The sequence below is a fragment of the Colias eurytheme genome, chromosome 30 (genome assembly GCF_061535395.1).
Source record: "Colias eurytheme isolate Ceu_HAF_F1 chromosome 30, ilColEury1 Martin Lab GWU primary, whole genome shotgun sequence".
Taxonomy (NCBI): domain Eukaryota; kingdom Metazoa; phylum Arthropoda; class Insecta; order Lepidoptera; family Pieridae; genus Colias; species Colias eurytheme.
Genome location: NC_143009.1, coordinates 3,268,225 through 3,282,465, shown reverse-complemented (window position 1 = coordinate 3,282,465; position 14,241 = coordinate 3,268,225). Strand labels below are relative to the sequence as shown.

The 14,241-nt window shown below is 37.3% G+C and overlaps 1 protein-coding gene across 1 annotated transcript in view; it reads right to left on the bottom strand.

Annotated features, from left to right (window-relative positions):
- The window catches only part of LOC149895762 (fatty acyl-CoA reductase 1-like), a 30,175-nt gene that overhangs the window by 3,230 nt on the left and 12,704 nt on the right, over window positions 1-14,241 (bottom strand). Inside the window, exons 7-13 of the mRNA XM_090118487.1 lie at window positions 13,559-13,704; window positions 7,123-7,232; window positions 5,791-5,874; window positions 4,460-4,568; window positions 2,669-2,849; window positions 1,492-1,562; window positions 659-916 (exon numbers count right to left, since the gene is read on the bottom strand). Coding sequence (XP_089974613.1) covers window positions 659-916; window positions 1,492-1,562; window positions 2,669-2,849; window positions 4,460-4,568; window positions 5,791-5,874; window positions 7,123-7,232; window positions 13,559-13,704 — 959 coding nt within the window. The remainder of the gene's footprint in view (window positions 1-658; window positions 917-1,491; window positions 1,563-2,668; window positions 2,850-4,459; window positions 4,569-5,790; window positions 5,875-7,122; window positions 7,233-13,558; window positions 13,705-14,241) is intronic.

Below are 14,241 nucleotides of genomic sequence, written 5' to 3'. Positions count from 1 at the left end.
TAATTAATATAAAATGAAGGTTTTTATACAAGCAAGCAATACATTTTAATTAATGGTTGCTGCTTCGCTGACGGGGAGTCTTTTTTGCCACCATTGCCACCATTTAAGCTATTGCATAGCTTCTATCGCGGGCCATGAGCGCGGGGACCGAATCGAGAAATTCCGTAACGAAAAAACCTCACGCTCCCCACTCTGACGGGCTCGGAGGTGTGGCTTGAAGGCATGCTATGCATTGCAATAGCTTTACCATGGCAGTCCCCGAGTGCCACACGTCTTTTTTTTCTGTTCTGTGTTAGATTATTAAGATTTATATTTTTTTTACATGGTGGTAAATAAAACGCTTTCTATTTCTATTTATATATAGTGTGATCAAGTGCGACTTGACACGTGTTACTTATCATCAAATTTGAGGCGATATTTTTCGATACTATGTACCTATTTATCGCAAATTTTGCGTACTACGTTTATGAATTTTTTACGTTATAAGAATTTAAAATAAGTCTCTAGCTAAACACTTGTAATATTTACACGGACGGATAAACATAATAATATGTTATAGTAGTTCCTGAAATTAGCGCGTTCAAACAAACGAACAAACTCTTCAGCTTTATAAATAAAATTAAAATTAAAAAATTAAAATTAGTATAGATTTCCTTACCTCTTATAATGCGCCCTGGCCTTCGGCAGATCCTCATCTTTTTCGTTCAAAACGTATTTCCTGGCCCCATAACCTGAGTCCACCATGTAACTCCAATGATCAATGTTCTCTATTTCATAATAGAACTCCTTCTTATCATCTTCCTTCAACACACTTCTCAATTTAATAAAGTTATCATTACAGAACGTCCATTGCTGCGTCGTAAAGTATTGTAATGCTATTTGCGCTACGTATATTCTTCGTTGTATTTTGACCAGTCTGAAAAATACGTCTGGGATTATAAGCTTGACCGCAACCGCTGTACCGCGGTGTAGGTATGTGTGGGGACCGGGTAAGAAAGAGCACGAGTTAGAATAATAAATAAATAAATAATAAATAAAAAAAGTCTAATTGACATATAAATGTTTGAGTTTGAAACTGAACGGTCCGTACTCTCCCCGGCCTCGCCACGCACATACCGGCACAGCCCAACAGCCATACTGCACACACGCTATAGTTTACATCTATACAGGGTTTCACAGTTGTTACTTTGATCAAAGCAACGTATAGATTTTCAGACGCAGATACGTAAAATATACTTAAACAATAGTAGTATTTAAATTGCGTGACAGTTAATTAAAGAGAGGTGACAAAAATAATTAATTGGGGTTATAGAATTACTAAGTAGGTAATCGACTAAGTGCGAATGATGAGAAATCAATAGCACAGAATAATAACTAGTAGCTAGCTACTAGTTATTATTCTGCACTGGCAATAGTATATAGACATACAAACATTTTAGTACCTAAAAAAATAAAGATAAATTAAATATATTACATGTAATAAATACTTACAGTGGTTTTTTCCCCATTAAGTACAACAGTAAATCAATAAATAAAGATGGCAACAAATGTTCGAATAAAACCTGAAAAAGTTAGGTATATTAATTTTATACAAAAAATTGGTTGTCTGTAAAGTCGGTTTACTGACGATAGTTGAACGTGACAACATCCGATTGTGCTTCTTTGTCGCTCTTTCCGCGCTCTCGCGTGCACTTCAAGTCTTACATGGAACGCCTCAGAGCGAGGTAACGCCGCATGAGTCATGTTTTTTCGTGCGTGCAGCCGGCTATATCGAATTATAAGACGTTGTCACGTCAAAAATATTATCATTTATCGAAAAATATGTTTGTTCATTTCTTACATACAAATAGGTACCTAATATCTACTTTAATATGAAAATCGCAAACAGACAGACGGACAGACTAGATTTCTATATATTGGAAGGATTCAACTAATTCTTTGCATAGTAGGAGTAAATAATCCTAACGGTGCATTTAGGTACATCAAACGAACATTGAGCAAGAGTACCTATTATTTCGTGACCTTTTAGTGTAAACGAAAACTCGTATTCAGTGTTGTTCAGTATTAGAACATTCCATAGAATCTTTTAGAACGCACTAAGAACAACGAAAGAATGCTCTATGCATGTTTACAGGTTTACACTAAAATATTTTGACATAGTGGGATTAGAATGAGCATTCGCTCGTTTGATGTAAATGCACAGTCAGAATGCCTGTTGTACAATTTACAAATGATGCCTTTTATTATTTTATATTGTTCATTTTCTGCCTTGTCCTTTCTTTTTGTACTAATCTATACTAATACTAGCGGCCCGCCCCGGCTTCGCCCGTGGTGCATATGAAAAATAGATGTTGGCCGATTCTCAGACTTACCCGATATGCACAGAAAATTTCATGAGAATCGGTCCACCCGTTTCGGAGGAGTATGCAGACTAACATTGTGACACGAGAATTTTATATATAAGATTATAAAGCTGAAGAGTTTGTTAGTTTATTTGAACGCGCTAATCTCAGGAACTACTGGTCCAATTTGAAAAATTCTTCCTGTGTTAGATAGCCCATTTATCGAGGTAGGCTTAAGGCTATATAATATCATCACGCTAAGACCAACAGGAGCGGAGCACTACGGATTAAACCGCGGGACTCCGCTAGTAAATAAATTAACTCACACTTATATTATACCGCAGTCTGGAACTCGAGACTTTAGGGTTATTCGAGACCCATATAACATTATCGAATGGCATGATATCCATGACAGCAATACCATTGTCGACCATCTCCTGCATTGTAATCGTGTTCAGAGACCCAGCACATATGTTGTAGATGGGGATATCGTCTGTTGGTTCTAATCTGTAAATACATACTTAATATTATAAATGCGAAAGTAACTCTGTCCGTCTGTCTGTTACTCATTCACGCCTAAACTACTGAGCCAATTTGCATGAAATTTGGTATGGAGATATTTTGATACCCGAGAAAGGACATAGGCTACTTTTTATCCCGGGAAAATGACGCAATCCCGGAAATCCCGCGGGAATGGGAAATATGCGGGTTTTTCTTAGACTGCGCGGGCGAAGCCGCGGGCGGAAACCTAGTATAGAATATAGACAAACATTTATTCACAAACATTATAGAATCTAATTTCAGCCGGAAATGCTGATTTCAGAAGTACGAAAAAAATATGACTTATTAAGATTTTAGTAATTATATTTATATATTATTATTTGCCAGTTGCCACTTCATAATTTGTTTCTGGGCTGAAAAATATTCTATAATTTGCCCATTATAAAGGTTTTTTCACAGGCCGTTTTTGGAATTCAATGTCGAAGCTTTACGCAGACGCCAGATATTAGTAAAATTATTAGACTCCCGTCTGTTTTGACGTTATATTTCAATTTAAACGATCAATTTAATTCAAGTAAGTACTTGGCTGAAAAAAATACACCAATATTAGGTATATAACATGTAGGTACCACGGGCAAAGCCGGGGCGGACCACTAGTAAAATTATACAGCTGAAGAGTTGTTTTTGAACGCGCTAATCTCAGGGATTACTGGTCCGATTTGAAAAATTCTTTCAGTGTTATATAGCCCATTTATCGAGGAAGGTTATAGTCTATACAGGGTGTAATCGTTAAGTGTGCACAGGCGATTATTCCGTAACTATTGCAGATATCAAAAAACTTTATACTGATATCGAAAGCCCTTTACCTAATGAATGAAATGACAATAATAACTTAAAAAATAAAACGGGAAATATCCAAACAAGTTACATTTAACACTCCCATACATTGAATTTTCCATACATTTTGTGTTCAAAGCAAATGTTCGAAGTGACGTCCTCGTTTTGGAATATAATTGTATTCCACATCGAGCTCTGTTTACAGTTTCTAAATGAATTTTTATTAAAATTTACGAAGTAATTTAAGCACAAATTCAAAAAAAGAACCAAAATTTTCATATTACATGTTTAGGATAGTCATATCTCATACTAAATTTATGGGAGTGTTTGGTGGAAAATTTTTGGATATTTCCCGTTTTATTTTTAAAAATTTATTGTTGTCATTTTACTCATTAGGTAAAGGGCTTTCGATATCAGTATAAAGTTTTTTAATATCTGCAATAGTTACGGAATTATCGGATGTGCACACTTAACGATTACACCCTGTATATCATCACACTGACTCTGTCTCTTACATAGTATATTACTAGCGGTCCGCCCCGGCTTCGCCCGTGGTACCTACATGTTTAAACTATCCTATCTCTCAAGTTGGATCGAACTGCACATGGTGTGCGAATTTTATTATAATCGGTTAAGTGGTTAAGGAGTCCCTTGAGGACAAACATTGCGACACGAGATTTATATTAAGATAGAGACTCTAATCGGCGTCTAGACCCACGCGCGAGTACGGCGGTAGCGGATACCGCTCTAGTTTAAATAGGCCTTAATTAATAACTCACTTTTTAGTTCCCCGAATCCAGGCCGCGGCTATAAAGTTTTTAATAGCGACATCTACGGGAATATAATCTGCTCTCAGATCTGGGTCCGATAACACAGTACGTAGAATACCTGAAAATATATTTATTTAATGAAATCTTCATTACTTAAAACATGATTCATCATCATCATCAGCCCATATACGTTCCCACTGCTGGGATACGGGCCTCCTATGTGTACAGGCCATCATCCACCACGCTGGCCAAGTGCGGGCAGATGTCACATGTCGTCGAACGTTTGATTCTTCGTAGATGTTCAAAACATGATTGTGTTTATCTAAATATGTTTGTTATATTAGGCTAATAACGTTTCGTTGTGAAATTCATTAAATAATTACTAGTTCAAGAACGAATTTGATTATTTTTTGATAAAGTGTGAATGTGTGTATATAAAATTTACGCTATTGTTCTATTCAAACCAGAAAGTCTAAGAATGTATAGATGTAGGTACGTTTGTTTGGAACCAAGGGAAACTTTTTATTTGGATATTTATGTGGGTAGAGATTGTCTAATCTAAAAATGAACGCCCCTCCACTGTGTTTACGCTCACATTCAAAGTACGTGTATAGACGCAATACACACAAATTGGTCTGCCTCATTGGTCGTTCAGTCCTCCAGTCCTGTCCATGCCCGAACGACAGGACCAGTTGGCCAACTAGTGCATAAATGACGCGATGCACGACAGAACGGACGTGTCATTCCGTACATAGCGCACTCTCCCCGCCATACAATGCTGGCACCTGAACTGATCGCCCGATTAGTTGACAAATCAGTGCGCGAAAGTCAAAGTTTGCAGTAGAATCGCCGCGCGCACACATATAAAAGTGGTTCAATAATTATTTGTCCTCACACATTGAAACAATTAAGTTTAGTGGAAGGGCGTTCATTTTTAGATTAGACAATCTCTACGTTTTTCACGATATGATATATATGTATGTAATATTATGTTTATCACATTATTTTTAATTTATTATTATTATTGCGTCGCTTCACATACGTGAGTCGAAACTAGGTTCTAGGTAGTTGAAAACCAGCGCTAGGCTCATGCCTGGCACAAACTGAACTAGGTCCTTTTTGGCGGTACTGCGGGCAGGGTTTTAATATTTTTTATTTTTTTTTTTCTCTTTTCTTGTTGAATTTTTTGTGTTAATTGTATGTATTCTTTTCTTTACTGTCTACTTTTTGATGTGTCACGCTGTGTTGTCAAATAAATGTTTTTCTTTCTTTCTTTCTTCTTTCTTCTTTGACTACGCGGGCGAAGCCGCTGGCGGAAAGCTAGTAAATAAATAATTTACCTTTAGCATTAGCTATCATGACGCCAAGAGGACCGTTTAGGGACGCATTCCAGCCTGGTATGGGCTCCACATTTGCGGATATAACTGAAATTAACACCGAATAAGTATAACCAATAAAATCTATAAATAATCAAAGTCAATTTAAGTTTTAATTAAGTACACCTGTAACTATACTAATATTATAAAGCTGAAGAGTTTGTTTGTTTGAACGTGCTAATCTCAGGAACTACTGGTCCGATATGAAAAATTATTTCAGTGTTAGATAGCCCATTTATCGAGGAAGGCTATAGCACAGGCTATATATCATCATGCTAAGGTCAACAGGAGCTGAGCAATGCGGGTGAAACCGCGGGGAACAGCTAGTTGTAAATATAGCTTATAAGAAAGATGAGAGGTCTTATTGGGTAAAGGATGAAGACATGCATAGTGACCAAAGATTTCAAGTTATTTTATAACAAGCATCAATAGTATATTATTAGCATTCAGGGATCACGTACATATCCAACGATGACAGAATTTTCGAAATTGGTCCAGTAGTTCCTGAGATGAGCATGTTCAAACAATCTACTTCAACAAAAACAATTGAGCTATATAATATCATAAGTATTCTAAATATTAGTTATCTGAAGCTCTCTCTTTTCTGTCTACCAATCAGTAAAATATAATATGACTAGCTGTGCCCCGCGGTTTGACCCGCAGTGCTCCACTCCTGTTGGTCTTAGCGTGATGATATATAGCGTTCCTCAATAAATGGGCTATCTAACACCGAAATAATTTTTCAAATCGGACGAGTAGTTCCTGAGTTTAGCGCGTTCTACAAACAAACTCTATATCTATACCTACATAATATAATAAATCTGTAGAAGGGTCAATTCTGTACATTGAAAATACTGAAAAAATAAATAGCAGGGGGTGTTACTGGATCGATACTAAACCCAAATATGTGATTAAAAAAGTTTTTGTCTGTCTGTCTGTATGTGAAGACATCACGTGAAAACTAACGGTTCGATTTCGATGAAACTTGGTATAATTATACCTTATTATCCTGGGCGTAAAATAGGATACTTTTTATCCAGAAAAAATACGAAGAAAAACATAATCTTAATTTTTCAGTTTTATCCATAGACGTTTACTGTAGAACAGCGAACACACGTTGGGTATTATTATAGGCCTAGCCGTATTTGAGTCCAATAGATATTTATAAGATGTTATTGTCAGAGTTACTCGAAATGGAGAAATAAACCATCCACGCGAAGACCGACATCCGCGCAGACGGAGTCGCGGGCGGAAGCTAGTAGTGAATAAGTAATAAGTATAGATTGCATAAATTACCTATGGATGGTCGAAGAATTACAGCTGGTAGTTTTCCACGATTCTCATAAACGACGTGTTCTGCTAGTTGCTTCATAAACACGTAAGTGTTGGGTAGAACTCCTAGATACCTAGAAACAATAAGTTTGTGTGGATATATGTATGTTCAATCATTGTTTTAAGTCTTGTGCAGTGTGGACGTGTTTTTCGGTTTCTTAAAAATTCCAAGTTTAACCTCACGCAATTTTTGCCTTTAAAGTAAATTGTATCCTGTGATTATAAATACCAAAGTCAATTCATCGAGATAGAATGTACTACGTACTAGAGAGGCGATCGCTACTACACTCTCTTTAACACGAGCTAGAGGTAAGAATCACAAGTCTCTTTAGTCTGTGTCGGACTGTGCCCCCCGCTTGCCGCGTCAACACGTGTTATTGCTCTGTTCAAAATGCCTTCGTGTTTGCTTAGATATTGTTTTAACAGTTCCCATAATACAAACAAAGCCCGAGGAGTGACTTTTCACCAGTAAGTTTCCTTATTATGAGTAAGTCATGCATTTTACTAATATTGTTATCATTTTGCGAAAAATCACCACGCGTTCTGCGTTTCGCGCCATTTTTCATAGACTAACAGCACAGACGTGACACTATCGATGAGTCTGTTAAAAAAATGTAACTGGATTTTTTTAACTATGTATATACAATATCTACTAGGAAAGATTACCGTGGTGTAGTACCTAAATATTTATACTTTTACCCGACTACGCAAAGTAAAACGGTAGGTTATATTAAGTAATATTTATTTATTTACCTATTTTTATTTATTAAAAAAAGCCTAATCAATAGTTGTTCCAATATTCAGGATTTATAAATTATTATGCACAACAATTACAAATAAACACAACATTCACAGAAACTAATACAGTAAAAGTTCCTTAATCGCGCTTCCTTTATTCGTGTTTTCACTATTCGCGGATTAAAAAAATGCGACCCAATTTCTATATTCACGACTAAAAATTTTTTTTATTCGCGGATTTAATAAGTACATACATAATAATAAAATTATTCCAATAGGTATCTTACCCAATATCCTTGTCAAATGGACTAATAAGAAAGTAAAATAGATCTTATAACAAGTTTGCCTAAAGTACATAATATTATGTTCTTAAATGATATCGCCGATGCCTTTGACACAAGCCGCCTTTGTCGCAAGCCACCTCTGCAGCGATTGATGTTTTTGAGAATGTAAATAAACAGAATGGAAGCAACCTTATAACTCAATAAATAAAGTATATTTTTAAATGTAGTTCCGTTTATAGTAAAGTTACAAAAATTGTGATCGAGTAAGGGGGCGTCCATAAATTACGTGAGGTGTTTTTTAAAATTTTCTGCACCTCCCTCCCCCCCTGGTGAGATGTCGTGAGAATTTATTCAACCCCTCCCCCATCCTCGAATCTCGCGTGAGATTTTTCAAAATGTGAGTTTCTTATACGTAAACGCCATCAACATTGAATCATCGTATCCATTTAAATTACATCATGAAGCAAAAACTGATAAAACTATTGATTACTACACAAAACGACAAAAGCTTAATAAATTGATATTATTTAAAGGAAATTAAAATACATAGTTTAATATAAAATCCTCGTTTTATTAATTCCCTAGTATCAGTACCACCAGATAGTACCGAGTAAACAGATTGCACAATGTGTCGCATCTGCACGCATTGCTTAATCTTTGAACTTGAAGCCACGCCTCGCTCGTTCCACACGTACCCCACCACATCGGCCGCGCGCAATGTTTTTGTTTGGAATAACCCCTCTAGTAATATATCTCGATGAGTCAATTGAAGATTCGTACTAGAATTAATTACGACCTTGACCTAATTACGTTGCGGAGGAAGGCTCCGCCTCACCTCGGGGGACAAGGACGAGCTGCGATTTATTCAGCGTTTGCTACCTATACGCATATTGTTCGCACGAAGAAACCGTTTGAACCAACGGTCACGATGAGTCACAATAGATGTAACACCTGTCGATCACCGATAAGCGATGAATGTTTTATGGAATGCTCGAAACAATATTGCAAGAAAACATATGATTTAAAATGTTTGAATATTGAGCGGGATTTATTTAAGGCATTTACGTTAGACTATAGGAAGAAATGGGTATGTTCGGAATGTGTTGATTCCTTGAATTTGAGTTCTTTCAATTCGCCCACTTTTGTTAATACTCAGCGCGGGAATCGATTAATAAGTTCTTCTCCGAGTAGTACGGATGCTATGCTGTTAGAACAATTACATCAACTGCGTAGCGAAATCGTTTCTCGTTTGGAAAGCCAAGACACTGCAATAAAGTATCTCCAAAAACAATTTGATGAGACGAAGTCTAGTTTAGGATGTATACTGAACATCGTGCGCGCTTTAGAAATGAAAACTACCAATAATTTAATGGAAACAACTTCTAATATCGCATCAACTGAGTTATGTAAATCATCTTCTGATAACAATAGGAATATTATACGTAACAGCAGTATAGAGAGACAAGAAGACAAGCTCACAAGGGCTACAAAAAGTCGCACGGAGCCTTGTTTAAGCACAGTTACAGATGTAACACAGGGTTCAATACCAGACGATGAAAGCCCCAGAAATGAGGAGCATAGCAAGATTGACGAATGGAAGACCGTACAAAAAAAACATAAATCTAATCTAAAGCAACTGAGTAACGTACGAGTGGGGAAGAATGCGGAATGTTTAGCATTAAAAGGTATGGAGCGAAAGAAATACTTACATGTTTGGAGATTGCAACCTGAAACAACGCTAGAAGCCGTAACTACTTACGTGGAAAGCATATGTGGTTCCGATGCTGGTATTAAAACTGAAAAAATCATTCATAAATCCCAACGCGACTACGCATCGTTCATAATTGGTCTACCAGAGTCACTGTATAACAAATTAAACCAGCCGGAAATTTGGCCAATGAATGCACAATTTAGTGAGTGGACTTGGTTTCGGAAATCAACAAAAAAAGGTGCCACTAAATAGAACTATTAACTTATACTATCAAAACGCAAGGGGTCTTCGAACAAAGGTAACGGAATTTAGAAATAACCTAGGTTTGATGAATGCCGATTTGTTCGCGATCACCGAATCTGGCTGCACTGATTCCATACACGACTTGGAACTTGTACCGGCGGGATACCACATAGTGCGCTGCGACAGGGCTGATGGGCGCAAGCAGGGCGGCGCGCTCCTTGTGGCCGCGCCGCGGTACGAGCTGCGACAAGTATGTATACCGTTCGTGTCTATAGACTCTTGTAAGTTTGAAGTGGCCTGTGCAAACATTTTTATAAATAATAATTATTTGTTTCTGTGTTGTGTAGTATACATTCCGCCTAACAGTCCGGACCGGGACTATTTACTTTTATTTAGAATACTGGAGGAATTTTGTACTAAGTATAGGAAAGTAATAATTGTTGGAGATTTTAATATGTATTCGTGCTCAGTGAATGTTAAAAATTATTTTGAATATTTTATACACTTTTGCGAATTCACCCAATGTAATAACGTTCAGAATAGCTTAGGCCGTCAGTTAGACTTGGTGCTGTGTACGGGTTTCGACGCGGGAACGAAGCAGCCGGTATGTGTGTCGGCGGCGGACGAGACGCTCGTGCCGGTGGACGCGTATCACCCACCGCTCGCGGTGCGCGTGAGCCTCGCCCCCGTAGCGCCCGTTGCGCCCGCCGTCCGCCACCCGACGGATTCGATAGCTCATGATTTGCGGCCAAGGTGGAACTTTTATAAAGCTGACTATAACATGTTATACTCAAAGCTAATGTCGGTAAATTGGGACGCACTGTATAAAATGCACGATATGGAGGATATTCTAAATTATTTTTATCTTACAATTAACAGTATACTAGAGGAATGTGTTCCCAAAAAAACAGAAAAGAGCACCAACTTAAAATATCATTATCCAGATTGGTACACTGTAGACTTAATAAAAAATATTAGAACAAAATCTCTACTACATAAAAAATATAAAAAAACAAAATTAGACTGTGATTATAGAGAATTTTCACTGTATAGGAAAATAGTAAAAAATGGTATTGATGATGCTTATAAAGCACATGTAAATAAAATTCAAAACCAATTTTCTAAGGACCCCAAACAATTTTGGCAATATATAAAGTCGAGACGTGGTTCATCAAATAGGGTAAATGTTATTATGAAAGAAGGTATACCGCTAACGGATAAAGAGTGTGCTCAAGAATTCGCAGCCTTTTTTAAAAAGGTTTATAACAAAGGGCCACCAGTTCTTGACACCCAGGTAGCGAGTCAGTGCGGAGCCAACAGCGCGCGCATAAGTCTAGATGCTCTTAGCATTGCCGACGTGAGGAAGGCGCTAGCACGGTTGAAGCCAAAACGTTCAGCCGGCCCGGATGGTATACCAGCTTTTATTTTCAAAGATTGTGCTCGAGTGCTGGCTGAGCCACTGTTGCATATTTTCAATACGTGTTTGAATGTAAATACATTTCCAACACTATGGAAAACTACGCGAGTGATACCCGTGCCCAAGGCTAAATTGTGTAACAGCGTACATGATTACAGACCTGTTGCAGTACTATCAACGCCTGCAAAGGTTTTTGAGGCCGCTATACATCACAGGGTGTACGAGCAGGTATCGGGGCAGCTGTGCGATGCACAACATGGGTTTCGGCCCGCGCGTAGTACTTCCACTAACTTACTCAATCTTATGGCGAACTTAGTTCCGGCGGTGGATGCAGGAGTACAGGTAGACGTAGTATACCTGGACTTCCAAAAAGCATTTGACACCGTCGACAATGATGTCTTATTGAGGAAGTTGGCGGAAGTAGGATGCACACCGAAACTCTTGCAATTCTGGGCATCGTATATGCAGGACCGGCAGCAGTATGTTTCTTACAATAGAAGTCAGTCCGAGCCCTTCTTTACAAGGTCTGGCGTAAGTCAAGGCAGCAATCTCGGTCCTCTGGAGTTCGTTCTAATGATTAACGACTTACCGGATGTTCTGGAGTACAGTCAGTGCCTACTTTTTGCCGACGACCTGAAAGTCTTTCTCCGAATAAACGAGGAGACGGACTGTGAGCGTCTACAAAGTGACTTGCTAAACATCTTCAGCTGGAGTCAGCAAAACAAGCTACATTTCAATATAGCTAAATGCTCCGTAGTCAGTTTCACTCGCGCGAATAAGAGTATACACTACAACTACTCGCTTGGATCCGTACCTATTCAACGGGTGAATAAGGTGCGTGATCTAGGAGTATACTTCACACCGGACCTGATGTTTCGTGAGCACATCACAAATATTTGCAAAAAGGCTTACAAAAATCTTGGGTTTCTACTGCGGCACGTAAGGGACTTTACAAATGTAGCAACTGTAAAAGTGCTATACAACGCGTTAATACGCAGCCACATGGAGCACAACTCCATTATTTGGTCTTCACACGAAGAAAAATATAATGTCATGTTAGAGCGGGTTCAAAATAAATTCGTTAGACACCTTTATTTTAAACTTTACGGGGTATACCCCTTTTACCCATTAATGTATCCTACCTTATTCATACTGGGTATGGTAGGGTACAATGAACTTAGAGTGCGACGGGAATTTTCCCTTGCGCTGTATTTAATTAAATTATTGCGGGGATTTGCACATAACCCTGGAATGCTGCAATCCCTTTCTTTATGTGTGCCGGACAAGTACACTGAGAAGCGTCACAGGCCGCCGCTACTTTACGTCCCTCAGGCGCGAACCATGCTGCTCGCGAAGTCTCCTCTCGTGCGAGCACTACGCATTCTCAATGACGTCCATGGCAAAGTGGACATTTTTACGTGCCCATTGGGTGAATTAGTAAAGGTTCTTTTGTATATTATTAGCTATTAATTATTGTATTATTATCGTGTTAATTTATTCCTTAGATTACTATCTAGTTCGTAAGTTTAAGTTGTTTTATTATTAGTTTTAGTTTTTCTGTGTAAAGTTTTTAGTGTAAGTCAATACCGCATTAGGTTAAGCCTGTAATGGTAATTTGATGTTATGATAAAATAAATAAATAAATAAATAAATAAATGTTTGTCATGAAACTACTGGACAGGTTTGGATGAAACTTTATACTATAGGTTATCAGAATAACACATGTGCTATAGAAAAATGTATTAACAATGGATATCTCAATACAGTTATTAAGTACAAACACTTTTTAGAAAATAAAGTTTTTACGAGCACACGTCACAATTATTAAAAGATACAGTTTAAAAAATAACACAGTGAAATAGAAATACTCTTATTATAGTTTAAATAAACTATGTCATTAATATAAATTAGAAATAACATTGGGCCCAGAACACTGCCTTGAGGTACACCTAATTTTGTAACAATACATTCCAATCAATTTCCTCTCATAAAACCATAACTACTTACTTAGGTGTAAGAGCCTTCAACTCCTGAGGGTCTATGGACTCGCATATAGCCAGCGTGTCCCTCCAGTCAGCGTGGGGGGGATACATGACTTCCTCTATCGTCTCCCGATTGGTGTTCGAGTAGCCTGTGGATACGTGGATGAAGCTCTGGAAAATTCCATATGTTCTTTAATTATTGAATGTTTTTAATACTATATTTTATTTTATTTACTTACTTAATACTTCATTTTATTTTGAAAATTGAAAATTTTTATTGCGTTACCCAATACAAACGACCCAACTCAACTGCTGGTGGAGTAGCTGTATATCATTCATCTACAGATACACTGAACAATGTAACACCAATTCAAATCAAATTTATTTATTATTAAACATACATACATACAATTACAATTACAATTTATTACAATATACAATTAATATTCATGTAAAATTATGTAATTATATAAATAAAAGGCTACCAAAACAATTTATACAAGCCAATGTTTCCCTAGCTAGGTTACTGGGCAACCTGTGTTTAGGAGAAACAGCTTGCCTCTAAAATAAATTCACAAAAAGCCTCTTAGCAAATACTTAATTATAATTAAAATTGGTTAGAATAGAGAGTAGAGAAAAAAAAAATATGTATAAATTTAAGATGTGAGAATGCTGGTGTGTCGTATGAAACTGTATCGTATGAAAGTA